The sequence below is a fragment of the Carassius auratus genome, chromosome 2 (genome assembly GCF_003368295.1).
Source record: "Carassius auratus strain Wakin chromosome 2, ASM336829v1, whole genome shotgun sequence".
Taxonomy (NCBI): domain Eukaryota; kingdom Metazoa; phylum Chordata; class Actinopteri; order Cypriniformes; family Cyprinidae; genus Carassius; species Carassius auratus.
The window spans coordinates 15,111,392-15,135,236 of NC_039244.1; the positions used below are offsets into that span (position 1 = coordinate 15,111,392).

General features: G+C 39.0%; 1 protein-coding gene and 1 pseudogene across 5 annotated transcripts; one reads left to right on the forward strand and one right to left on the reverse strand.

The window, feature by feature from the left end:
- Window positions 1–322: 322 nt before the first annotated feature.
- Window positions 323–20,379, reverse strand: LOC113117256 (E3 ubiquitin-protein ligase RNF31-like). Of its 5 annotated transcripts, XR_003294142.1 has the most exons (24): window positions 19,418–19,615; window positions 18,420–18,566; window positions 18,181–18,336; window positions 18,040–18,096; window positions 17,183–17,336; window positions 16,916–17,075; window positions 16,675–16,820; window positions 16,362–16,504; window positions 15,304–15,537; window positions 14,903–15,217; window positions 14,099–14,284; window positions 13,756–13,962; window positions 13,257–13,430; window positions 13,004–13,102; window positions 12,758–12,847; window positions 12,349–12,463; window positions 9,907–10,019; window positions 9,580–9,690; window positions 9,341–9,389; window positions 8,646–8,742; window positions 6,049–6,214; window positions 5,758–5,960; window positions 1,091–1,175; window positions 325–696 (listed from the first exon to the last, which is right to left on the reverse strand). XR_003294142.1 is itself a non-coding variant. In XM_026285814.1 (23 exons), the coding sequence occupies exons 2-23, from the start codon at window positions 19,613–19,615 to the stop codon at window positions 5,910–5,912; spliced, it is 3,168 nt and encodes a 1,055-aa protein (XP_026141599.1). In that variant the 5' UTR covers window positions 19,616–19,617; window positions 20,305–20,379; the 3' UTR covers window positions 5,758–5,909. The 5 variants fall into 5 exon arrangements, 2 of the variants coding, with proteins under 2 accessions (XP_026141599.1, XP_026141609.1); XR_003294139.1 differs by having other exon boundaries at window positions 323–1,175; XR_003294141.1 differs by lacking the exon at window positions 1,091–1,175.
- Window positions 20,380–20,648: 269 nt separating this feature from the next.
- LOC113040573 (uncharacterized) lies at window positions 20,649–23,341 on the forward strand (annotated as a pseudogene).
- The last annotated feature ends 504 nt before the right edge of the window (window positions 23,342–23,845 follow it).

The following is a 23,845-nucleotide window of genomic DNA, read 5'->3' on the forward strand; positions in this document are numbered from 1 at the left end:
GAATAATTCACATGCAGCACAAAGATTAACAACACAGTTAAACTGACTGGTCGTTTGTATCATGATATCCATGATTCTCCTGGCTTCATTAATGGTTCAATCCAGATTTGATATCTAAAAAAAGAAGGAAGGCCTGAAGACATATCAGAGTGATCCTAGTGATGTATAACCCATTTCTCAGGGCCATCGGTCTATGGAGAGCATACAGTACACATACAGTATCTACACTGCTACACTAAGAGCTTACAGGGATCCTTAGTCAACATGAAATGCCATTCAAACATTCAAAACCCAGTTTACTTTCATAAATGGACATATTTTCAAATAAAACTAGATACTGAGTATTGGACAGAGCTTTATTTTATCCAATAGAGTTGAAGCATTTTTGAAACAACATGCACCAATGAATCGAGCATTAAGAATGTAAACATTGAAATATGCAAATCAATTAGAAAATGAAATTGCACAGACATAAGCTCATTATAAAGATATCTTGTGACTAAACAATACAATAGCTCCATTTCGAGTGGTGGCTCGGGGTGTCAAAGATGTGGAAACTTTTAAGCAGAATCACAGACCCAGCTGGGCTAGGCAGGATATCTGTCTTTTTCTTTCTTCTCCCTCCTCTGCTACAGACCAGAACCTCATCTATCCCCAAAGCCCCCAAGACACAGGTCCCCACACCAGACAGGCCATCTGTCAAAACAAGTTAGACGTCACATCACAGCTTGCCACAACTGTGGTAGTCATGGAGAAAGTCACTAAAAGTGTGCTTATTCAGGGTAAAATGACTGAACTATTGCCTCAGTCACAGACAGCATGATGTAAAACTATTTGCATTGTAACTGATTACATCTATTGGTGCATTTTAACCTTTAACCCTGCTTTGGTTCCCAAGCTAATTTGCTAAAAAGAAGGAAAATACACTTTACAATAAGGTTCCATTTGTTAACCATGCCCGTTAACACAAACTAACATTAGGCATAGCTAATTGGACCTTATTGTAAAAGTGATTACAAATTTAAACATAAAGGCTTCTTTGTAAGCAATAGGATCTCTTTCACTGCTGTGCCCTCACACAGACAATTACCTCAGAACATGTCTGTCCTCTGCTCCTCATGGGGTTTCTTCTATCACCATTTCCCATCATGCATTCCTTATTATGTCCGTGCTTTCTGCAGAGCCAATCAATATGCTGAAAAACCGGACAAAACAATCTACACACTAACTCTGATTCATTTTGGATTGTTGCTATCAAGGTTTTGGTGATATAAGAAGACTCAAAAGAATAGTTGTCACACAAAAGCAATTGTGCCTGTGTTTTTTCATTAGACACTTTTATCCAAAGTAACTTACAATTGGGGGATACATAAAATAATTCCTCAGAAGAGGCAAACAGACACAGGAAGTGCTTGTAATACCAAATTTTAGACATTGTTCAAATTAATACAAGCTAGAAAAAGAATGAATAAATAAAGTTTTTTTTATTTTTTTTACGATGAAGCCAAGTAGTTTCGAGTAAGATGAGTTTTCAGCTGTTGCTTGAAAATTGTCAGGGATTCAACATTCCAGATAGGGATGGGAAGATAATTCCACCAGCCAGGAATGGTGAACGAGAATGTTCTGGAAAGTGATTTTGAGCCTCTCTGTGATGGTAACGGATCTCAAACTTTATTAGATTTAGATTTGTAATAGTGAGTGGAAGTAGGCGGGTGCTGAGCCTGTCGCTGTTCTATATGCAAGCATCAATGTCTTGAACTTGATGCAAGGCGCAACTGGTAGCCATCGCAAGGAGATAAAGAGAGGTGTAACATGGGGTCTTTTGGGTTCGTTGAAGACCAGTCATGCCGCTGCATTCTAAATCTTTTTTAGAGGTTTGATTGTGCTTGATGGAAGTCCAGCCCGAAGAGCATTGCAGTAGTCCAGTCTAGAAATGACAAGGGCCTGAACAAGTTGTTGTGCAGCATGCACCGTTAGAAAGGTCCTGATCTTTCTGATGTTGTGCAATGCAAACCTGCAAGATCAAGCAGTCTTTGCAATGTGGTCTTTGAAGGTCAGCTGGTCATCAAAGGTTGCACCAAGATTTCTGACAGAAGTTGATGGGGAAATTGTAGAAGAGCCTAGCTGGATGGAGAAATCATGCTGTAGAGTTGGAGTGGCAGTGAAGACAAGAAGCTCAGTCTTTCCAAGGTTGAGCTGTAATGATATTCTTTCACCTATGCTGAGATGTATGCCAGGCAGCCTGAGATTCATGCAACTACCATTGGATTATCTGTTTGAAATGAAAGATAGAGCTGTGTCATCAGCGTAGCAATGGTAGGAGAATCCATGGGCCTGTATGATGGGACCCAGTGATGTTGTGTATACTATGAAGAGGAGGGGTCCAAGAACTGACCTGAGGAACACCAGTGACAAGTTGATGTGCTTTGGATACCTCCCCTCCCCATGTCACCTTGAATGACCTATCAGTAAAATAGGATTCAAACCAGCGAAATGGAATTCATGTGATGCCCAGTTATGAGAGGGCAGACAGAAGGATCTGAAGATTGACAGTGTCAAAAGCAGCAGATAGATCCAGCAGAATAAGAACTGATGATTGGAATCAGCTTTTGCAATCCGCAGGACTTCTGTGACTGACAGCAGCGCAGTCTCCATTGAATGGCCACTCCTGAAACCTGACTGGTTAGCATATAGTTTGTTGTTCTGTGAAAGAAACAATGATATCTGGTTGGAAACAACTCTTTCGAGGGTTTTTGCTATGAATGGAATGAGAGAGACAGGTCTGTAGCTATCTGGAAGAGGAGTGTTTAATGTAGGTTTTTGGAGCAGTGGGGTTACCCGAGCCTGCTTGAATGCAGCGGGGAAGGTGCCTGTGAGGAGAGATGTGTTGATGATGTGTTTGAGTGCTGGTAAAAGTGTAGGAGAGATTGCTTGGAGGACGTGTGACGGGATTGGGATTAGAGAGCATTTTGTAGGATAGCTGCAGAAGAAGTTTTGATATTTCTGCTTCAGTGAGGGGACAGAAGGAGAAGATGGGAGTTTTAGCAGTGGGTGTGGTTGGTTTGAAGTCCTGTGTGTGTGGGGCTGAGAACTGACTACTTATCATTCAGTTTTTTTCTATGAAGAATGTGGCGAAATCATCAGCTGTTAGAAGTGGTGGGAGGTGGGGTGGAGGGGGACAGAAGAGGGAATTTAATGTTCTGAAGAGATCACGCGTGTCGCTCTGCTGCCCTGAGTTTGGTCCGGTGATCACGAAGAACATCGGATAACCAGGGGTTAGAAGGGGCAGCCTGTGCTGGCCTGGATGAGAGAGGACAAATGTTGTCTAGACAAGAGGTTAAAGTAGAGTATAAAGTGTCAATTGCTGCATTCACATCCGGAGATAAGAAATGGGTAGGTGAGGGAAGAGAGGAGGATACTATGGAGGAAAGATGGGAGTGGGAAAGGCAGTGAAGGTTTCATCTAAAAGTAACTGGTATGGGGGGTGGGGGCACACAGGTTGGAAAATGTAGTCTAAATGTAATGAAGAAATGGACAGCGTTATGCAGGGGTTTTACCAGAAAGTTGTCTGCAATACAGTTGCGTGTGTAAATTAAGTCAAGATGGTTGCCTGATTTATGTGTACTTATAGTGGTATGTCATTTGAGATCAAATGAAGCAGGGAGTGAATGGAAATCTGTAGCATAAGGCTCCTCTGTAGCATAAGCTTATCCCTTGTTGTGCAGCAAACAGGCCTCATTAGGGCAGGATAAGTGGCTGGCCAGATATCCTATATCCTGATAGGAAACTCAATATTTCACAGCTGAGCAGTTAAGTGTGCTTCTTGAAGAGCTACATTGGTGAACATAAGCTAAACAGAGTATTAGTTATTATATAGGTAAAGTAGGGCTGGACGATTAATCGAAAAGTAATTGAAATCGAAATTCAGAACCTCTAACCGACGTGTCGGTTATTTTGTTTTTTAAATCCTGTTAATACTTAAACAGTAAATACTTAGTAAAAGAATACTACCGTGTGTGTAGCAACTTGACTCTGCCCCATAAAAGCAAAACACATTCAATACATAGTGATGGCACGCGAGCAGTGAGCCTTGCATATTCACTAAACTTTGTCAGTTGTATTTGTATTATTATGGTTTGGACATTCAAGCGATTAGACGATCGGGTGTGTATTATTATATCGAGCTACTATGTTCGCGCAGCTGCATTGTTGCACGAACACTCATATAAACAGTAGATGTGAAGATCGTGCACACGAGGAATGAAGAAACTAGTTGTCAGCGCTGTCCTGTGATTTATCACTAAAGTAGCTTAGAATCTCAAAACTTATTATATTTTTCTACTTTTGAAGGAGCTAGGCTATTTACAACCCACAGCTTCACAATAATATATAGATGGTATGACTAATTCACACACGCAATCACTCCTACTGGTACTGTGCTAAATTATCTTTATCTGATCATTTATCTCTTACACCGAGCAATAATTTGTAAGAAATGTTACAAACATAGATAAAATAACTGCTGATAGTGAGCTATGATGTCAGATCGCTCTTTCAATAGGAAAAAATATCTCACCTTTAATAGTCAATCATATTTACAGTACAAACCTTGTCAGTGAATTATGAGGCCAAAAAAATAAAAATAAAATAAAACCTGAAACAAAATAATCATTCATTATTCGTAATTGAGGTAAAATGTTCAATTAATCAAGGTTTTGATTTTTGGCCACAATCGTCCAGCCCTATGGTAAAGTGATATGTCAGATTTAAGGGGGTGGGGGGGAACAATGAATTCAACATGAATTCAACAACTACATGTGACCAATCAGCATCTTACAACTTTACAGTGCATGTAATTCTTATTGTTAAAAATAATGACCTCTTTAAATATAATTGATTTTCTCAGTACATGTGCATATAATTTTTGCTTAAAACAACCCATGCGCTTCAAAAATTAATTCATATATTCAGGAATATCTGGCTGCACAAATGTCCTCTGACGAAAAACAGCAACTGATCAGTGGTTTCCCTGACAACAACCCCACTGTAAATGGCTTTATGACTTATACAGAGATGAGCAAAAATGTTAAGGGCTATGATCTCAGAGACAACTTTGATGAGACTGGATTGAAAAGTAATAAAGAATGTCTTTGAGATGTTGATCGAATGATGTCAGCATGACTGGTGGTTTTACTGCTTCATCTTTTTAGGAGTTATTGACTATTTTGCTCTCTTTGAAACACAGTCACTAAATTCATCATTTTATAAATTATGTTTAATCATATATATATATATATATATATATATATATATATATATATATATATATATATATAGACATACACACACACACACACACACTCACATATATATATATATTTACATATAGACCCACATTCAAAACATGCCATTATAACTTTATAAGACATTTGACACCTATCCATCTGAAGATTTAGTTTTGTAATTAACTGATTAAATAAACTCTGCTAATGAAAAGCTTAAAGTAGAGCTAATGAACAGTTAAGAATCAGCTGAAGGGTTCACCCATTAAAACCATTTAAAATGCAGTTGTTTTACAATTTTGATGCTTAGATTTAAAATGACAAAATAAAATCAAATGTGTATATGCATTTACAGAAAAAGTGTTTCTTGTTTTGTTAAATCAAGTTACAGCTATCTGAAGTTGATTAAAATCGAATTTGATTGAAAGGAACAATTTCCAATCACAAAACATTTGATTAAAAAAAGAAAACTCACCAGTGTGTTCACTGTGCAAATGTGTGAAACTACATCACACTGAGAGCAGGGAAGCACTGTGTTTAACATTCCTTCGGCCTTGTAGCTCATAGCATAAAGAAGCTATATTTAAAATAGTCCAGAGGTTAAATGTTCATGGTAAAAAAATGTTTTCATTTCTTGCGAAGGACCTTGTCACCCAGAGGCACGTCATCCATGAGTTTCTGCAGATGTGAAAGGTAAAGAAAGCTTTTGATAGCTGTACAAAAAAAGTCATGCTTATTGACCGAAAAAAGGATATTATCAGCCCACCTTAAGCAGTCTGGCAAAGTATGCTCTCTCGTCTTCTCCGTCCCCCTGTCTGACATCCACGTGGTATCTCCTGCAGGCCACAGTCAGCTCATCAAGAGTGTAAAGGTGGGCGGGGTCAATAGAATGCCCATTAATGAGGCTGACCAGATACTCTCGATAATGCTTCCTGAAACACAGATGATAGCACTATTTTATTTACTTCATAAAAGGAATTTGGGTCATTTTGTCTTGCTGAGTACACCGGTGTTTTTTTTTTTTTTTTTATAAAGTCAACAGAGCTCTTCGGCCATTGCATTGCAACTGATGTTTTTATAAGTGTCTCACTAATCCTGTTCAAGACTAGATCATACGGTGTTCAAAACTTAAATGTGATTACAATATTCACTCACAATGTGTCAAATTAAATACTATCCTTCATATAAGCGTTGACATATTCTAAGTATTCAAACATTTGTTAGAGTCTTTGGGCCAGATTTACTAACATCTTGTGCCAGTGCAAACCATCTTTTGGCGTTAAATTAGTACTGTCAGGATTTAATAAAGGTGAACAGTGAAGAATTAGTGCTGAAAAAGAGTTGATACAGTTATTTTTGTGCCTGACAAGACATCTGCCAGTATTCGGTAAAGTAACATATCACGGTAATTAATATGCACAATATTGTTATCGTGGGCACTTTTAAATACCGTGAATAATTATATATTACAAATTATTCAGAATTTGGAATTCATTTTAAGAATACTTTTCCCATCAACTGGTCAAAATGTACAACACTGCTGTATGCTTCTTGAAAGATGTATGTGTGCTTTGATGTAAACAAGCAGGCAACCAGAGAACCACATGGGGGAATGCGTGAGAGATGCGCTGAATGAAAGCACATTCACTCTCTGACAGCAGATGGCACTAAACTGCAGAAAGCATAAAGTCCTTACCCTGGAAACCCCATAAATCTAGCAGCTGCACTACTTTCTAAAACATATTTAAATAATTTTACATAGCCATTCAGATTTTTTGGATTCACTATGGTGTTCACCACAGTGCCAAAGACTTAATAGGCTATTTATAAAAAAAATAATAAAAAAAAAAATCCCAGTTTAATCTGGACTACAACATGCCCTAGATATTGTTTGAAAGTGTTTTGATTCATTATTGTTAATTCCCCCTTACATTAGGGCTTTATTTATTAACATTAGTTAATTCATTAGTTAACATAAACTGCCAATTAAAATTTTATCTGAACATTCACTAAGCTTAGGTAATCCAATATTTAATAACATTGTTCAAATCTAAAGGTGCAACTGTATTTTTTTTTAACAAAGATGAATAACTTCTGTAGCAAATGTAGCTATTGCTCATTGTGAATGTTAATAGTTAACTAAAGAGGTCTTACTGTAAAGTGATACCTATGGGTCTCTATGAAAGCTGTATGTGAATGTATACGATCTGCAGAGTTGTAAAGCTTAAAGTGCACAATAAATATAGTTATCGTCTCCGAAAAATAAAAAATTGACTCTGAACAGCCTAAACAAGTTGTCAGTAATTCGAATCCCACATCTGTCGCGGCTACAAGTCCCAAGGTAACATATTTGCTCACTAGTCCACTTCCAGTCCAGCCTATTAGATAATATACTAGTGATCGTGCTAAACTATTCTAAACTCAAATTTGTAGATCTTAAAGATTGAAAGAGCGGTCAGAAGCTTAGTGGTAGTAATGTTGAAATTTATTTATTGCCTACCTATTCCAAAGAAAGACTGATTTAAAAATGATTCACATTAATAGAGGTGAAGGTACTGCCAAAAATTATGTAACCAAGTGCAAAATTAAAAGTATGGTCTTTTTTCGACATGTTTGTGTATTGTTGTTACAGAATTTCAGTTATTAAATGAACATTTTAACAATCTTAAGAATTCTTGTTTTTCCCCAAGCGTCAACCTCCAGCTCTTTTGTGAAGCCAACAAGTGACTAAAACTGCATTTCATTGACTGGCCGCTGAATGCTGGCTGCAAAAGGGAGTCAGTCCCATAGACTCCCCATGTTAAAATGCCCAACTTTACAGCAGAAAAAAAAAACATGTTGACAGCCTGGTGCAAAAAAAATGAGTTTGGACTATATTGCTAATTTTGCCCTTAATGACAACTGTGAGAAGGTGAATTTTTTCATAACTCATCCGTTTAAATTTTATCAAGCCTTAAAGTTCTGCATAATTAAGGGAGTGGCCACTTGAATGACAGGTGGATAGCCGCTGCTGACACTGCCATCGAGCTAGGTGAGTGTGGCTTCAGCAACAAGCTCCCGCCTTTGGCCCATTTTCGATTGTCCAGGAGAGTCACGCGGTGACGCGCTGCCAAGAAGGCAAAGGCCCGCTCTGCACACTTTGAGCTTCAAAAACGCTCTTTAGGAGTCTACGGGTGACGTCACGGACGCTACGTCCATGTTTTATATGGTCTTTGGTTTTTTCCACTATGAAAAACCTTCTGTGGAATGGAAAGGTTCCATGCATGTAAAAGTTTCTTCATGGAACCACAGATGCTAATAAAGATCCTTTATTTTTAAGAGAGTAGAGGGAGCAGTCAACATGGTAACAGTGATGTCACTCACTCGCAGAGTCCTGCCTGGGCTGGCTGAGTTTGAGCCCCACACGGCGAATCAGTCGGACGAGGCCCTTCATCTTTCTGCTCGATCACTCCACACACACCTGACGCAAAAACACCACAGCAAGGATGCATTTGGGGGAAAGGTCGAGATTTTGAGAAAGATATTTTCAGGACAGAGAAGTGGAAGAGAGCGTGAAATAAAGCTGTAAGGAGTAAGTGTATGTGTGTGTTTGACTACGATTTCATGGTACAAATATAGCCTCGGCCTGAGAAGCGATAATTGGATGGCTGTTTATTCAGAAAACAGTGTTTTGCTTTACAATGTCTAGCTTTTAGGTTTTCATTACAGTAAAAGCAATTTTGCTCCACTGGGCAATTGAGATAAAGAGTGAAACTGGAAGCAATCTAGACTTTAAGACAGAGACGGACAAATTAGATGAAAAGATAGACAGATAAACAAATTAGAGAAGTACTGGGTAGATAAGTCCACACCACAGCTATAACGATAAAGTCACAAAGGAACAATATCAGTGGAATCACTTTCAGAACATTTAACAGTCAACAGACAACATAACTTTAGTACGCGCTTACAAAACACAGAACATTATTGTTCACTGGTGTGGACGCTAATATAGTTATCTTTCTTTTGTGAACAGGCTGTTAGAACAAACCTTACGAATCTTACGAATAAAGACGTACCAGTCTGTGCTCCTGGTGCAGTGTCAGTATTGTAGTTCACCCCCTTTTTCTGAGGAAAAAAAAAATGACGTTCAAACAAATCTCCGGAATAAATCAGTGGAGATAAGAAGTGATATTTCATCACCAAATCTGGCACACAAGTGCTGTGCGTGTGAATGTTTAGGAGGAAATGTGTGTTCCTGTGTTAAAGCGAGTGTATGTGTGTGTGTGTGTGTGTGTGTGTGTGTGTGTGTGTGTACCTGCAGTAAGGCCTGAAGCCTGGCAGGCTCCCAGTCTCGGAGGTAGAAGAGGCAGTCTCTGGGGTGATGGGCATGCAGACCTGTCACAGTACACTGGTTCACTGCACACGTCTGCCAGAGAAGGAGTGAGCAAGATGTGAGGGAAAGAGGATGAATAAAAGGGGGGAGGAAACAGTGCTCCCGAGAAGGCTTCTACTCATAGCCCAGCCATAGCTGGCTTCAAACTGAATATCACAGTCACGTACAGTGCCGTATAAAATGCACATAGAGCTACAAATAGGCACAAACAATCCTAAGACGACAAGACAAGACAAGACAGAAACTCACTGTGTGGAAGGGGTTGTTGCATCCACTGCAGAACTGATACCTGCACTGGGAACAACTGAAGTGCATACATCCACCCCTGGCCAGGGCATACTGGAACCTGCAGTTAGGGCAAGCTACAAGACAGAAACACACATATAGAAAAAAGCATTACATGACAGAAAGAACGGGCTGTGTGACAGTTTTTTTTAGCCTATACAGTGAATGTTGAATTTTTTTGCATTTAATAAAAGAAACATAATTTACATAATCAATCAGACTCTTTGTCTATTGTCATGACAATCAAATCACATTGAAAATCCAGGTAAATCAAATAAAATCCAGGTTTTTCCTGTAACCGTCAACAGACAAATACACAGACATGGCATAAAATGAAAAGAAATAGGTTTTAGCTTTAAAAGGAAGAAAATATGAGTCACGAAGATAAATAATAACTACATTTAAAATTTACATTACATATTTAAATATACATTTATTATAAACGTTATATATTTATTATATATTCAAGTATATATTTATTTACAAATCATTGATTTCATTTTTGTAACTGCTTACTGATTGCACCACTTGATACCCATTTCTTGACAGGTAACAGATCAAATTGAGTTGTTCTTTATTTTATATATATATATATATATATATATATTAGTGGTGGGCATAGATACATTTTTTTAATCTAGATTAATCTCACTGTGATCTTGAAATTAATCTAGATTAAAATGTCTCATTCGAATTGCCGTAGCTGGGGTCAGCGGGGACCCGGTGAAGGTTGTATCAGTGGGTCCTGTCTGAAATTGTTTAATTTGTATGTTCGTTTATTTTTATTTATTTATGCTATTTACACAATGTTTACATTTTTTTTTTCAAGTTTGTAGGTGTCAAGGTACAGAAACCAAATAACTGCATGTAAAATAGCACTGGTTAGTCTTCAATGTAAAAATGAAATATACAATCAAAGCTACATTTATTCAGACACATTTCTCACATTATTACAGTTTCGCTGTATATATATAAAAATTATGTCTGGTGTCTGAATAGTTTTTGGTTTGACTGTTAAAACTACAAAGTAATTCAGTCAAGAGCAGTGAGTGATTTTCATTTTCTTGGATTAACATTACAGCGGCCAGTAGCTAAATTAGGCGCGGTCACTTTAAGAGACCATGAACACATCCAATATAATACACATCCCATTTTTCTTCAACTGTTTACTCTCACTTCAGAAATAACTGACAGTTTTTTTCGAGCATAATTTCCAAGGTGGGTATTTTGACATGCTTGTATGTATTTGTCGGCACTAGAGAAAAAATAAGCAAATTCGATGTTCAAGTGTTTTGAGATGCCTTTCTCTGCGAGCCCTGAACACCAGAACACCGCGAGTACTGAATTGGGCTCTTTCATCCCTTTTTTTTGTTCAAACTGCGGTTTGTATTTGTTCGTTCAGGTGCAGGAGGGACTTCGAGGAGAACTTCGCAGAAGAGAGCTCGGTTCAGTGTCGCTGTCCGTGATACGCGGCTCTCGATCTCGTGAGCTCCGAACACAGTGCGAGTGACCAGTTACTCTGTTCAGCGTTTCTGCATCTTGTGTTTGGATGCTTTAATGTTTAAATCGACATACATATATACACACATATATATATATATATATATATATATATATATATACATATATATATATACATATATATATATATATATATATATATATATATATATATATATATATATATATATAAAACAATACCTGAAATGCAGTGGTTGAATTCTTAATTCTCCTCATTCAAACCTAGAATTGTTGTATGGTGAACTAGATCTGAACAATGCTATATGACCATATTTTAGGCTACGAGAGCATTCTATTGTTGACATTTCAGATCTTGATTAGTCACAATTAACACATGCCACATACCAATCCGTATTACAGACAGATATACAGTATAGATAGAGTTGGACAGGCAGACTGATAAATATATCTCTTTGAAATTCCATCTATAGAACTCCATATTTAATATTTCAGCATACTGAATCATTAAAAGGACCTTCAGATGTATGGACAGAATGACAGATATACAGATAAAAGGAAATCCAGATGAATGGAATCAGAAGAAAAGAGAGGGAGAGAAAAAGTCTTAAGTGAAACGCTACACTAAAAACAACTATTGAGCAATCAGTAACTCTCTCACGAGGTGTGAAGTCAGAATGAAAATGCCTGTGGAAAAATACCCAGCATTAATATTATATTTGGTTTTCCTTCTCCACTGGACCAAACACAACAAAAACAGACTGTGTAAGCAGGCAATTTGTTCCTTAAGGATAAGATCCATTCTGGCTGTCAGAGTGGGGCAGGGGCAGAGATGGCAGCAATACTGTTTGCTGCGAGTATATTTGGATTAGAAGAGTGAAAGGACAGATCCGACAGGCTTCTAGAGCAAATCAAAAGGTGACTCACTGATCCCATTGTCACGCAGGTATCCTGCCAAGCCCTGCCTCTGGTACTCGGGGTCATTCTCTCGCTTCCACAGCTGGAACTGCTCGCACGAGAGCCCCATGTGCTGCGGCTCCCACTGTAAACAGAGACAGACAGAGAAAGAGTAAGACATTAACTACCATCATTCAATTAAATATTCATTCAGTTTTTTTGTCACTAGACATACATATGAGAGTTTGTTTTGGACTTGTTGGTAAACATAATGTGTTATTGCATTATGTGACACTCTTTTGAAGCTACTGACTCTACTGAAAAACACAGGTGAATTGATAGTGCTGCTACTTTTAGGTACTCCCCAACACTGAAATTCAAGTCTTGTGTTCATGTGAGGTTCCTGTATTTCCGTTTCTTGCTTTCTGAAAACACTTGCCGGTTTTTTGCACTGCGCACAGAAGCTTTTCCTGCACTGCATACAGGTGACCTTGAGTTGATCGCCGTCATAGATGAAGCCATATGAGCACTGTGGAAATGAGGAGAGAGTGAAAGAGATGCATGAGATCACATTGTGCACCTCTTTTCAGATCACTAAATTATGCTTGAATGAGACTAAAGCAGATTGAGCAAGAGAGCTATCTATGAGAAGAAGTGAAAAGTGCAGGGAGGCAGTGTCACTCACATGGCTGCACCACAGGAACTTTGGGTCCTTGATGAGAGCCTGCTCAGTCAGCTTCTTGTGGAAAAGATCGTACACATCCGGCTCAAGACAATCCCTGAGCTGGGCAGTCACACACACATATAGAGACAGACACAAACGCACAAAAGATGGTTTCATACATCACAGTGAGTAGCTTGAAGCCCAGCTATATTGCTGCTGTTTCAAGTCCCAGTATTGCACTGATCCTCTTTATTTTTTTTCTCTCTAGCAGTACCTGTATGTCCAGAGTGGAGAAGTAGCTATTCAGGTGCTCAGGGTTGTTGATGTCAGGCTCTGTGCAGACAGGACACACCATGTCTCTGATGTGCTTGTCCCTCACCGCTATGGTGAAATGCTGCTTGAAACATCCACAGCACACGGAACACTGGCACGATGTCAGAGACCGCATCTAAGACAGACAGAAAAACACCAAAAAATAGCCCTGATTTAATGTACTTTCAAACACATTCATTACCCCCCAAAAAATGTAATGTAGCATTTTTCCATGTAGAGATCGTTTGTGAACTGGACCCAGTGGGACAGTATGACTAGTAGTCATTTTTCAAAATGTTTTCTTTTTGCATTCCACTGAAGTAATTGACAACATAATGGTGAGTAAATGACTTGATGATGATTTTTAGGTGAACTTCCCCTTTAACAGTTCATATGCCTAAAGTCAAAAGTGTAAGATTTGGAGTCCATCACATAGAAGGGAAGGAGCTGATGCAAAGTACCTTGCTGTGGGGAAAAACTGACAGACAGATGGGGCATTCCTTATTCAGCACACGGCGAATGAAGTCCCGGTCAGGTGATTCACGCACTGCCTGAACCACATCCTCCAGTGTGTATGTGGCTGTGGGGTCCCGCAGCAAAGACAGAACCAGCTCACAGCGCCCCCAGCTGGGCAGGTCAAACATTGCTAGCAGCCTACGGCAAACATGCTGAACACAATATATATATATATCACACAAAAAATGATACAGACTAAGTTTTCACAAAAAACTGTTTTGTACATCTAATGGTGAGAAAGGAATGCAGTGTCTCAGTGAAGCTCCATTAAGGTAAAAGGCCAGTCACCTGTTTATCAGGATGGTTGATGTCAATGGGGGGCTCTGGTTCGTCACTCCACATGCGCTGATGAAATGGCTCCAGTAAAGGGCGCTGCAGCAGAGCAAGAGCCCCCCTCACATCCCCTCCACTCTGCCGCAGGGCTTCTTCACAGCGGGTCACATCATTAAAGCCCAGAGAGCCAAGCTCTTTTACCTAACAAACAAAAAGAGCCAAAATGTCATATTTACCAGGAATGATACTGATAAGCCAATAATTATTTTCATGTTACGGACAACATTAATACTCAATATTATTTCATTTAAATATATAAAAAATAAAACACTAAAAACTGTGACTAGGCAACATTATAACAATTATTTTAAAAATGACATTTAACAATGTTATTATTAGAATTTTGTGTCATGGTATTATTGTTTTAATCTTGTAGTTCTGTAAAGCACTTTGGTCAGTCAGTGGCTGTTATAAAATGTGCAATATAAATAAAATGAACTTGAACTTGAAATATGTACCTGTACATATAGAAAACGGATCTGTTAAGCGTTATATATTCTTATCCTGTTGTAAATGTTAATAAAAGTTGTTGCCTAAAATAGTATCAAAACACAGCTTGACATACAGCTTCTCCAAATTAAGCTTTCTTTCCTACTGCCATCCCTTCAATTTTAATGTTAGCATTTAAAGTTACATCACTAAATATTCTGAAAAGTCTAGAAACACAGATGAAATTCCCCAAATAGTAGCCATAGATGTTTAATCAGTACGAGTATCAGTATTATGGTGTTTGGATGCACAAGAATAGTCTTTACTCACTTTAACTCTTCGGGCTCTGAGAGCCTGTCTGACAGCCTTCTCATTGTCGCCCCCTGCTGCCAGCCAGGCCCGTTTAGCTTCTGCTCTGGACAGGGGCACTGCATTGCTCTTTTGTCCATCCTGGCCATTGTCCCCCCCTAAACAGTTTGATTGTGTGTTGGGTTCTTGCTGACAGGATGCCGCCATCACACAGATCTCATCAAGCACATGAGGTAGCTCGGCTTTCAGCCAATCATACGGTGTTACATTACTGTTTCCTGACACACACATGCTGGTGTAAACCTCCTCTGGGCTCACTCCTTTCTTCTCTCCCTCCTGAGAAAAGGACAGAGGCAATGAGGATACTTGTAAACTTCTGAGGATGATGCGCAGGCTACAACAACAAAAACGATCAAACTTACACGAATGATCTGAATAAGTTTAAGCCCTTCCTCCCTCATCAGTCTTTGCCTTTTGAAATCAGGGTCCTCAGTGGGAATGACTTTAGGTGGCGCTGGAAGCGGTGTGATGTCCTTGACTGGTGAGAGTGGGAGGGGCTTAGGGAGTGACAGAGCAGGCTCTGACCTCGACAGACAACACATTTCGCATACAGGTGATAGTGTGTGGTTGACATACGTACAAAACTGGCAAACCCACTAAATGACAAGGAAAATAGGAGAAGTCAAAACAGGAACCTGCATTCAGGATAAAACTCAGTATGAGACTCATTTCATTTGCAATGACAATTCTCTTCAGTTAATCGGTGTTAAATAGATTATCTATTACACCCACCAGCAGCAGCACCAAAAAGAACTGTGATCTTTATTTAGCACACCAAAATAACACTGGCTCATTAGAAGTTTATACATCAGAACTTCCTGATAAACAGTAGAGAATGTAGGGAATCTTTACATTACTTTTTGCAACATAGTGCATTCGAATAGACAATATAACTGAATGAATAGACACTATCAGATGAGAACAAAACTGAATTCGAATTGAGCTGGATTATGATACTATTGTTTTTCATAGAGCAGCTTATATCTGAATCAAATTACTTTAACAATTTATGATTTTTTGCAATATTAACACCGTTATTGAATTAAACTGAATCAACATTGAACTGACTTGAGATGAATAACAATGTTGCCTTCTGTAGAACTCATTTCATAATTAATTAACTTTACACTTAATGAATTGAACTGAATCAACACTGAACTGACTGGAACTAAACAATTACACCATTTTTTTTCTAGAGCTGCTTTACGGCAGAATTTGAATTTGTTTTGTATTTAAATAAGTTAGCTTCTGTTATTTAGCCATGTGTTACCGTGAAAATGCTCTGAAAACTGTATTGTATGAAGCGCTATAGCTTGATTTGACTTATTGGTACATAAATTATACACTTCACCTATATATGTAAACAAAAAACCTGTAATCTGTAAGAAAACTGCATATGGTATGTAGTAGATAATGGCACCTGGCTGTCCATGAGTCCTGCAGAGGAGGGGGTCGGACGTGAGGGTGTGACAGGGGGTCTGGTGGCAAGACGAGGGCGCTCACACACCTCGCACAGAATGCTGCTGCCTGCATTCACCACAGTGCAGCTTTTACATTGCCATTCTGATAGAAGGAAGTGATGGGGAAAAAAAATAAAAAAACTGATTTCAGATGTTTATGTCATGTCGAATTATCAGCTTGACATATCAAAAGGTCAAACATCACTGATGGCCTATTTAATGGGGAAAAAGTGAAAGTAAACTGAAAAAAAAAAGAAGGATGCACAGACTAACCAGATATTGTAGAGGGCTGAGATGGCTCTTCCTGTAGAGATGGCGCAGCAGAGGACAAGCGGGGTCGATCACAGGTTTCACACAAAACCTGTTGAACCGTATTTACTGTAGTGCAGTATGAACACTGCCATGTTGACAGCGATGAGCTAAGGAAAAAAAAGAAATGGCGACATACAGAGGTGTTCAACAAAATCCTCTACACAAATATGTTCTCTCAACCTTCCAGAGTAACAGTGCTAACCTGAGCCGTTTTGTGGCTTTTGAGGAAGTCACAGGAATCCTAATGTGCGTGGAACGCCCTGAATGGGAGTGATAAAGCCTGTCACATTCTAAGCACAGCCGCTGAGTACAGGTGGGACAGTGAGCAGACACCGGAAATATACCACATATGGTGCAGATCTCTGCAGAGCAGTTCCACGGAATAGAATAGAAATGATGAAAGCGGACACTCACAATTAAATCTATTCTTTAAAAGGAAAGCCAGGGTTGGTAATTGTGACATGCTTACCTGTTTGATTAGAGGGCACTTGAGAAGAGAGAGAGTGGGCTGGACTGAATGGAGATTTAGGCTCAAGAGGAGTCAATGCAGGCGAGGGAGTTTGTTTTTCCCATGGACTTTCACTAGGAGAGAAGGTAACTGCATCTGTGCTGATTCCCTCATCCTGTATAGACATTATATGGAGGCCACAGTATTAACATAACTTGCAAAAAAGGAAACAACTCTAACAGAAGCACTTTCCCTTATACAAACACCACCATTCAAAAGTTTTAGGCTGTTAAGAAGTCTTATGTTCACCATGGCTGCATTTATCAAAAATACAGCAGAAACTAATTTTGTATAAAAAAAAAAAACAAAAAAAAAAAAACAGTTAATATTTATTAAATAAGTGTTTTCTGTTTTAATGCATTTAAAAAAATTGAATTTAAATTTAATTGATTCATGTGATAGCAAAGCTTATTTATTTTGAGAAGCCATTACTCAAGTCTTCAGGGTCACATGATCCTTCAGAAATTATTCTAATATAATGATTTTGAGCTCAAGAAACAGAAAACAGTTGTGTTGCTTAATATTTTTGTGGCGATTCCAACATTTTTATTTATTTATAATTTCCGTTGTTTCTTTTGTAACATTATAAATGTCCTTGCTGTCACTTTTGATCAATTTAATGTACCCTTGCTGAACAAAAGTATTAATTTCTATTAAAAAGTATATAATAAATAAGTGACTTTTGAGTGGTAGTGTATATATCACTTTTAACCTACTATTTTGATGTTGAAAAAAGTGCATGGACAAGTTATTGTAACCATATAAATAATCCGACAAATTTAAATAAGTGCAGAATGGGAAAAAAAAAAAAACTGTACCAGCACTCTGAGGGAGGGAATAAGTCTTTCAAAAAACTCTGGATAAGGATGGGTACCCTACAGAAAAGAGAAAGACTCTATGTGAGCTGAATGGTTATTTGTGATAAACCCACTAAGTGCTTACACTTGACAGCCTCAGACCTTGATTAGCATGTCCAGCTCCATACGGAGACACATGACCTCAAGAGTCACTGATGCCACCTTCCCAACATCTGGCTGGACAACATCATCAGGAAAGCTCAAGCCATCTTGCTGCTGATCGGTGTAGCCATAAAGGTTGAGTACTGCTCTGCCACCCTGAAAGAGGAAGATAAACAATAGTAACCACAGAAATTTGTATGGTTCATACAAAAAGCCTCATAATCTCATCCACCACACACCTGAATAGAATCTACAGTTGTCCTGAAGACAGGATTGTTGTACTTTACTGTACGCCAGTACTTCGGCCTGTTGGGGTTGGTAAGATTGGAGCCATACTTCTCCAAGATGTTAAGAGCGGTGGAAAGCTTCTGCAGGAGGCTGAGGGACTAAAAAGATCAGAAGAAATTAATGAACAACAGAATAGTCATACAAGAATACATTACAACCCAGAAACAACAACAGTTGGTAAAAATGAACTAGGAAGTCATATAAATGAGTGGAAAGAGAACAAATTCTTGTGAAACACGAGAGGAAACTGTGACAGATTACCCAGAGCTATGTATTATTATGCGCTTAATGTCAATCATTCACATGGCCAATATAAACCCATACATTCCCAATTTATACAGTCAGGCCCATAACCACCAAAGACAGTTCCCCCCAAATAATCGGATAAGGACAAATTGTGTATAAGATATATTTTCATGACACTTCATGTTTAACAGAGAAAGTGCAAAGTAGGATATAAGAGTAGCTAAACTTTTGATAACTGTTCTATGACAGAGATGTTAAACAACTAAAAACCATATCCATTAATGCAAACTACTTTTTTTTTTTTTTTTTTTCACCATATAAGTGATTACTGTAGTTCACAATGGAGTACAAGAAACATTAATATGCCATAAATATGTAATATGCCATTTTTAACATATTACAAAGAGTAAATGTGTGTGTATTTAAAAATAAAATAGTATTTTTAAATATTTTGATTTCAATAATGGATAGTTATTTTATGTGTTTTTTTTCTTTATTCCTTTAAAACCTTTAAATCGTTTTTATTTAAAGGACTACTTCTACTACCCACCTTTATCCCCCAATCTTCAAGACATGGTCATAGCCTTGTATGCATTCACTACATGCAAATGGTTAAAAAGTAAATTTTTTTGCTTCCTGCTGTATATATAATCATACACTCTTTGGATTGCAGAGGAAAATGAATCATTACACCAGCTCTCACCTCCTTCTTATTATTTCCATTACTGTTCTCCGTCAACATGCTTTCAGCAGCGATGTAGCGGTATTTGCTGGAGGGTGGGAGGGGGATGTTGGCCATGGCTGTCACCCCTGCCCTCATCTCCTGGGCAGAACCTGGAGTAGACAAGCTGACTTCCACATTCACCCTCAGCTCCTCCAGCTGATCACTGAGAGAGGCCATAGCTGAAAGAGAGTCATCAAAGCTTTAGGTTTAAAACACGCAGGGCCTGAATTATTCATTGTTTCTTATGCATCAGAAAACAAACTAATTACACTGTAGTTGGGTTTATAGTTCAAGTTTAGTGGCATTAGAAATGGTGGCTTACTGGTTTATTATGTTTGAAGCATAAACAAGAGTCAGCAACACATTTGTTGATCATCTTGTCAAACATACAGAGTCATTTTATCGTTTATTTGCAGTCATTGTTAATATTTTGCATACATGAATGTCACATCATTTAAATAACCTGTATTGATGCTTTTACACTAAATCCACATGAGCTATTACGCTAGCTGTCTTTTGAATTGGAAAGTGAAACCACAACAACTCACACGAAGCTAGTCAGCTAACGTTAAGTCTACTCAAATACATTTCAGTTTCTAGATAAACGGATGTTTTACTGTCTTCGTTGTTATTTGTCCAACCCGTACGGACAGACGTGTACTAAAATCAAACCCCTACTATTGTTTTAACTTGCCCGCTGATATTGAATACTAGTACGCTAGCAGGCTAACGCTTAGGATTAATAATCAAAACACTGGTCAGCTACATTACGAAGAATCTTCTACATGTGGCCCTGTTAATACTTTTTAGTCAACTCAACTGTCTGAAGTATTTTATGAGCTGTCGATTGATAATAACGTACTCACCGTGTATTGACAGAGGAGCAGTGCTCTCCTTCACTCACACGTAAAACTGAAATATCTATCCGCATAGAGGCGCTGTGACTGTGAGGAAGCGCATTTCATCAACATAACAATGGGTAGATTAGTGAAACTGGAGTACATAAATGTGAACTGATTAAGTTGAATTATAATACAAAACAAATTAATATATGAATTATGAAGCAACACTATAATAATTATATATATTTATTATTGTTATTATTTTAAATGAGGTAGACTAGAGGCATAGACTGCTTATGATAAAGTCCGACGTCAGTGCTTTGCTGAATAAAGGATAAATTGGATACACCTGCTGGCTGCCATTTGATTGCGTGGATCGCTGAAAACAAGCATAACTTATAAATCCGAAGTGAAAAACTTTATTGCCAGAGTTAGTTGCTCTCGCTTTATACACATTTAAGTCCACTTTGTCACTTTCACATCTGAGGTTAGTGTTTTTTTTTTTTTTTTTTTTTTTTTTGCTGTTGTAATATAAAATGTGCTAATAGAATGCCTGTCCTTTCTTTTCCTTTATTGGTATTGTTTGTTTGGTCTAATATATCGTGGTTTTGAGCGTGGAACGTTTGTTGTACAGTATTGCGGTGTTTTGTATCCTGTGCTGTCTTCGTCTCCTCACAAGAAATGGAAGGTAATCTTCTCAGCCCATGACTTTGTTTCTAGCGTTATGCTCTATTGTTTGAACGACAGGGATACTGAATAACTACACCCAGGCAAATGCTAATTATGTAGCCTATAATGATCTGGCAAATGCAACTTTGTTTTGTTTTTGTTTTTAGGCATAAACAACACTTCACAATCAATGGGAGTTGGGCAACCTCACCATCCAGTAAACCACACCAGGCCCTTTTTCTATGTTCAGCCACCATCTCAACCTTATTATATGTATCAATGGCCCATGAATCCATATGGCCACTATGGCTTTCCAGGGCCATGTAAGTTCAGTCTTTTGAGGCAGTGATTACTGCTGACTATCAGTTAATTTATCACAACCATTTTTTTTTTTCTCTTTGTTCCAGCTTTGCAATTCGGCCGACCGTATGTGGCCCCTTATCAGTTTATGCAGTATCCTGGGTATGTGATCCCACATGCACCCATGCAGCCTATTGATTACAGAAGAATCAACCCCCACTTCCCCTCCGTTGCATCCTATGATTTGCGTGTCCGCCACCACTATCAACATGCAGGGACGCATCGGGAGACTGCCTGTTCTGAGGTCCAAACTGATCCTAGTGATTCAGTCAACAAACTGCTAGACAAAATTGAGAGTCTGAAGGCCAGTGAACAAGGTGGTGACAAGGGGCTTAACTCTGTGGTCTCGTCTACCCCTGATGTAGTACAAGGAGATAAACTGACCTGTTTAAATGAAGACTCTAAATTAGAGCTCACCTCTCAGGAAGGCAAGGAGGATCAGGTCACAAGGCCCACAACCTACAGCGACTCTGCGTATGATGCTGAATCTAGCCAGGGTAGACTGGATGAATGTATGCTATCAGATGTGCTACCCCTTGACAGTTCCTCTGTCCATGAGAAAGAGGATGCCAATGTGGATAATGAGCAACAAAGTGTTCCTGATGAAACATGCTGCCAAAATGAAAAGTCAACAACCAATGCAACTGGCAATGTGTTCTGTAGTGGTGTCAAAGACCCTGCTGATCCAACGGAGGACCTCGATTCGGAGAAACCAGGTGATGAGCTGGTACAGAATATTGCATCTACTGATGCTGATGGTATGGAGCCTCTCATAAAGCTCTCTGAAGAGTTTGACCTGTCATATCAAATCCTTCGCTTGCCATGCAATAAGACAACAACTGGCCTTAGTCTTGAACGCACGATTGACCCACTTGTTTACTTTGATTCTCCATCTATGCTGTTGCCTCCACAAAACTATCTGTCCTCAATCGGCAGTGCATATTTCCTACAGCTACTACCCTCCCGTGACCCAAGAACGCCAGAGTGTTCTGAGTCCGTCCATAGATGAGCTCTCTTCCAGAGATGAAATGTTCTCCACTGATGTGGAGGATCTTGATCTCATTCCGGGGCATGTGTATGTTGGTGGTGGTAAGCTGGCTGAAACCACTGACGTTCCTGTTAGCTCCAGAAAAGAGCTCCTGAGTGTGGACAAAACTTGCCCTGTCTGCCAGAAAATGTGTGTGTGCTGCGGCTCAAGCTTGCAGGATGAAGTAGGAATGTGCAAAGTGGCCGAACACAGCCATCTTGAGAGAGACGAGGCGTCCGATCAAGACTGTGAGTATGACCTCGACACAGATGTGCGGGAGTAACTGTGAATCTCCGAGAATACCGAAGAGGAAGAGTTACAGTAGGCATGCCTTCCCTCTTGTGGCCATCACTGTGCCAAACACCGGCACAGGAAGCTGCTGTGTGAAGGCCAAGAGAGCTGTGGTCTACATGAGCAGGCTCATGTGCATCCCAAAGGAGAGTGCTTTGAGGAGTGTGGCTCTCTGGCTAAAGCAGATAAGAGAATTCAAAAGGGTGCCTTGTGCAGGCCTTGTATTGGTAAGGGTGATATAAAAAATAATAATAATAATTTGAATTTGCACTTTAATGCTGTCACAAGGTGGTCTACTCATGCAAAAATATTTTTAGAACGAAAATGGAGAGAGGGTGTTGTCTCTGACCAAGAGAACTGGTTGACCTATGGTGCCAAACCAAGATCTTGGAGGCAAGTTAGTGGACCTCAGGATCAAGGTAGGGGTTGATTTGGTTTTTACCTACTTGGATGTCTAAAATTGTTCAATGCAAAGGGTCTAGTATGTCTTTTACACTGTGTTCTTTTTGTTGTAAAGGAGAAACTCCTTTGAGAAGGCCGACTGTAAGACAGTCCACCAACAAAGGCCAAGAAGTGATATGATGAGACCCAATTTACCTACTGCCAGAGAGGCAGAGGTGAGTTTAGGGTTTTATCCGGTCACATCGTGTTTTTTTTTTTTTTTTTAGTAACTAGTGTTTATTTGTGCAACTTTGTTCCCATCAGGTGCTTTGAAGAAAAGGGCACAAGATACTAAACCACAATGCACTGCTGTGATACTTAAATGTATTACCTGAAACTTGTGTAAAATGCACCTCACTATGAATGTACACATGGACACTGTTCTTGACTGTATGTAACTAAAGTATGACGTGATGTACACCTTGCTGCATTTCCAGGGCTCAAGTTAACTTTTTTTTCTATTTTGGGTGCGCCGCATTCATCTTAATATTATACAGAAACTACTCTCACTGGACCAGGCCCTTGACCTCTGCTTAGAAGGCCTTTTTCTCATGTGGCTTGATCTTGGAGGTGTGGAATCTTGTCTGGGTGTGTAAGGGCTCAGAGTTTTGGCGTGGTCAACGACTGCCCACTGCGACCAGTTTTCAAATGTTGGGCATAGAGATGCAGCTGGTTTAAGGGGTGATGTGGAAAAAAGAAAAAAGGATGAGAAATAAAGTGGACAATTTGGCAGTTTGACCACTCTTAGTCCAAATGTGTCTTTTTGTTTTATACCGT

Bases quoted from the DNA above. Each gene is read 5' to 3' on its own strand.
- LOC113117256 (XM_026285814.1), bottom strand. From the start codon at position 19,615: ATGGCCTCTCTCAGTGATCAGCTGGAGGAGCTGAGGGTGAATGTGGAA. The intron at 12,464-12,757 runs GCAAGTGTTTTC...CTCTGTTTACAG, and splicing joins GTGCGCAGTGCAAAAAACCG to TGGGAGCCGCAGCACATGGG. The intron at 10,020-12,348 runs GTGAGTCACCTT...TCTGTCTTGTAG, and splicing joins CCTGCGTGACAATGGGATCA to CTTGCCCTAACTGCAGGTTC.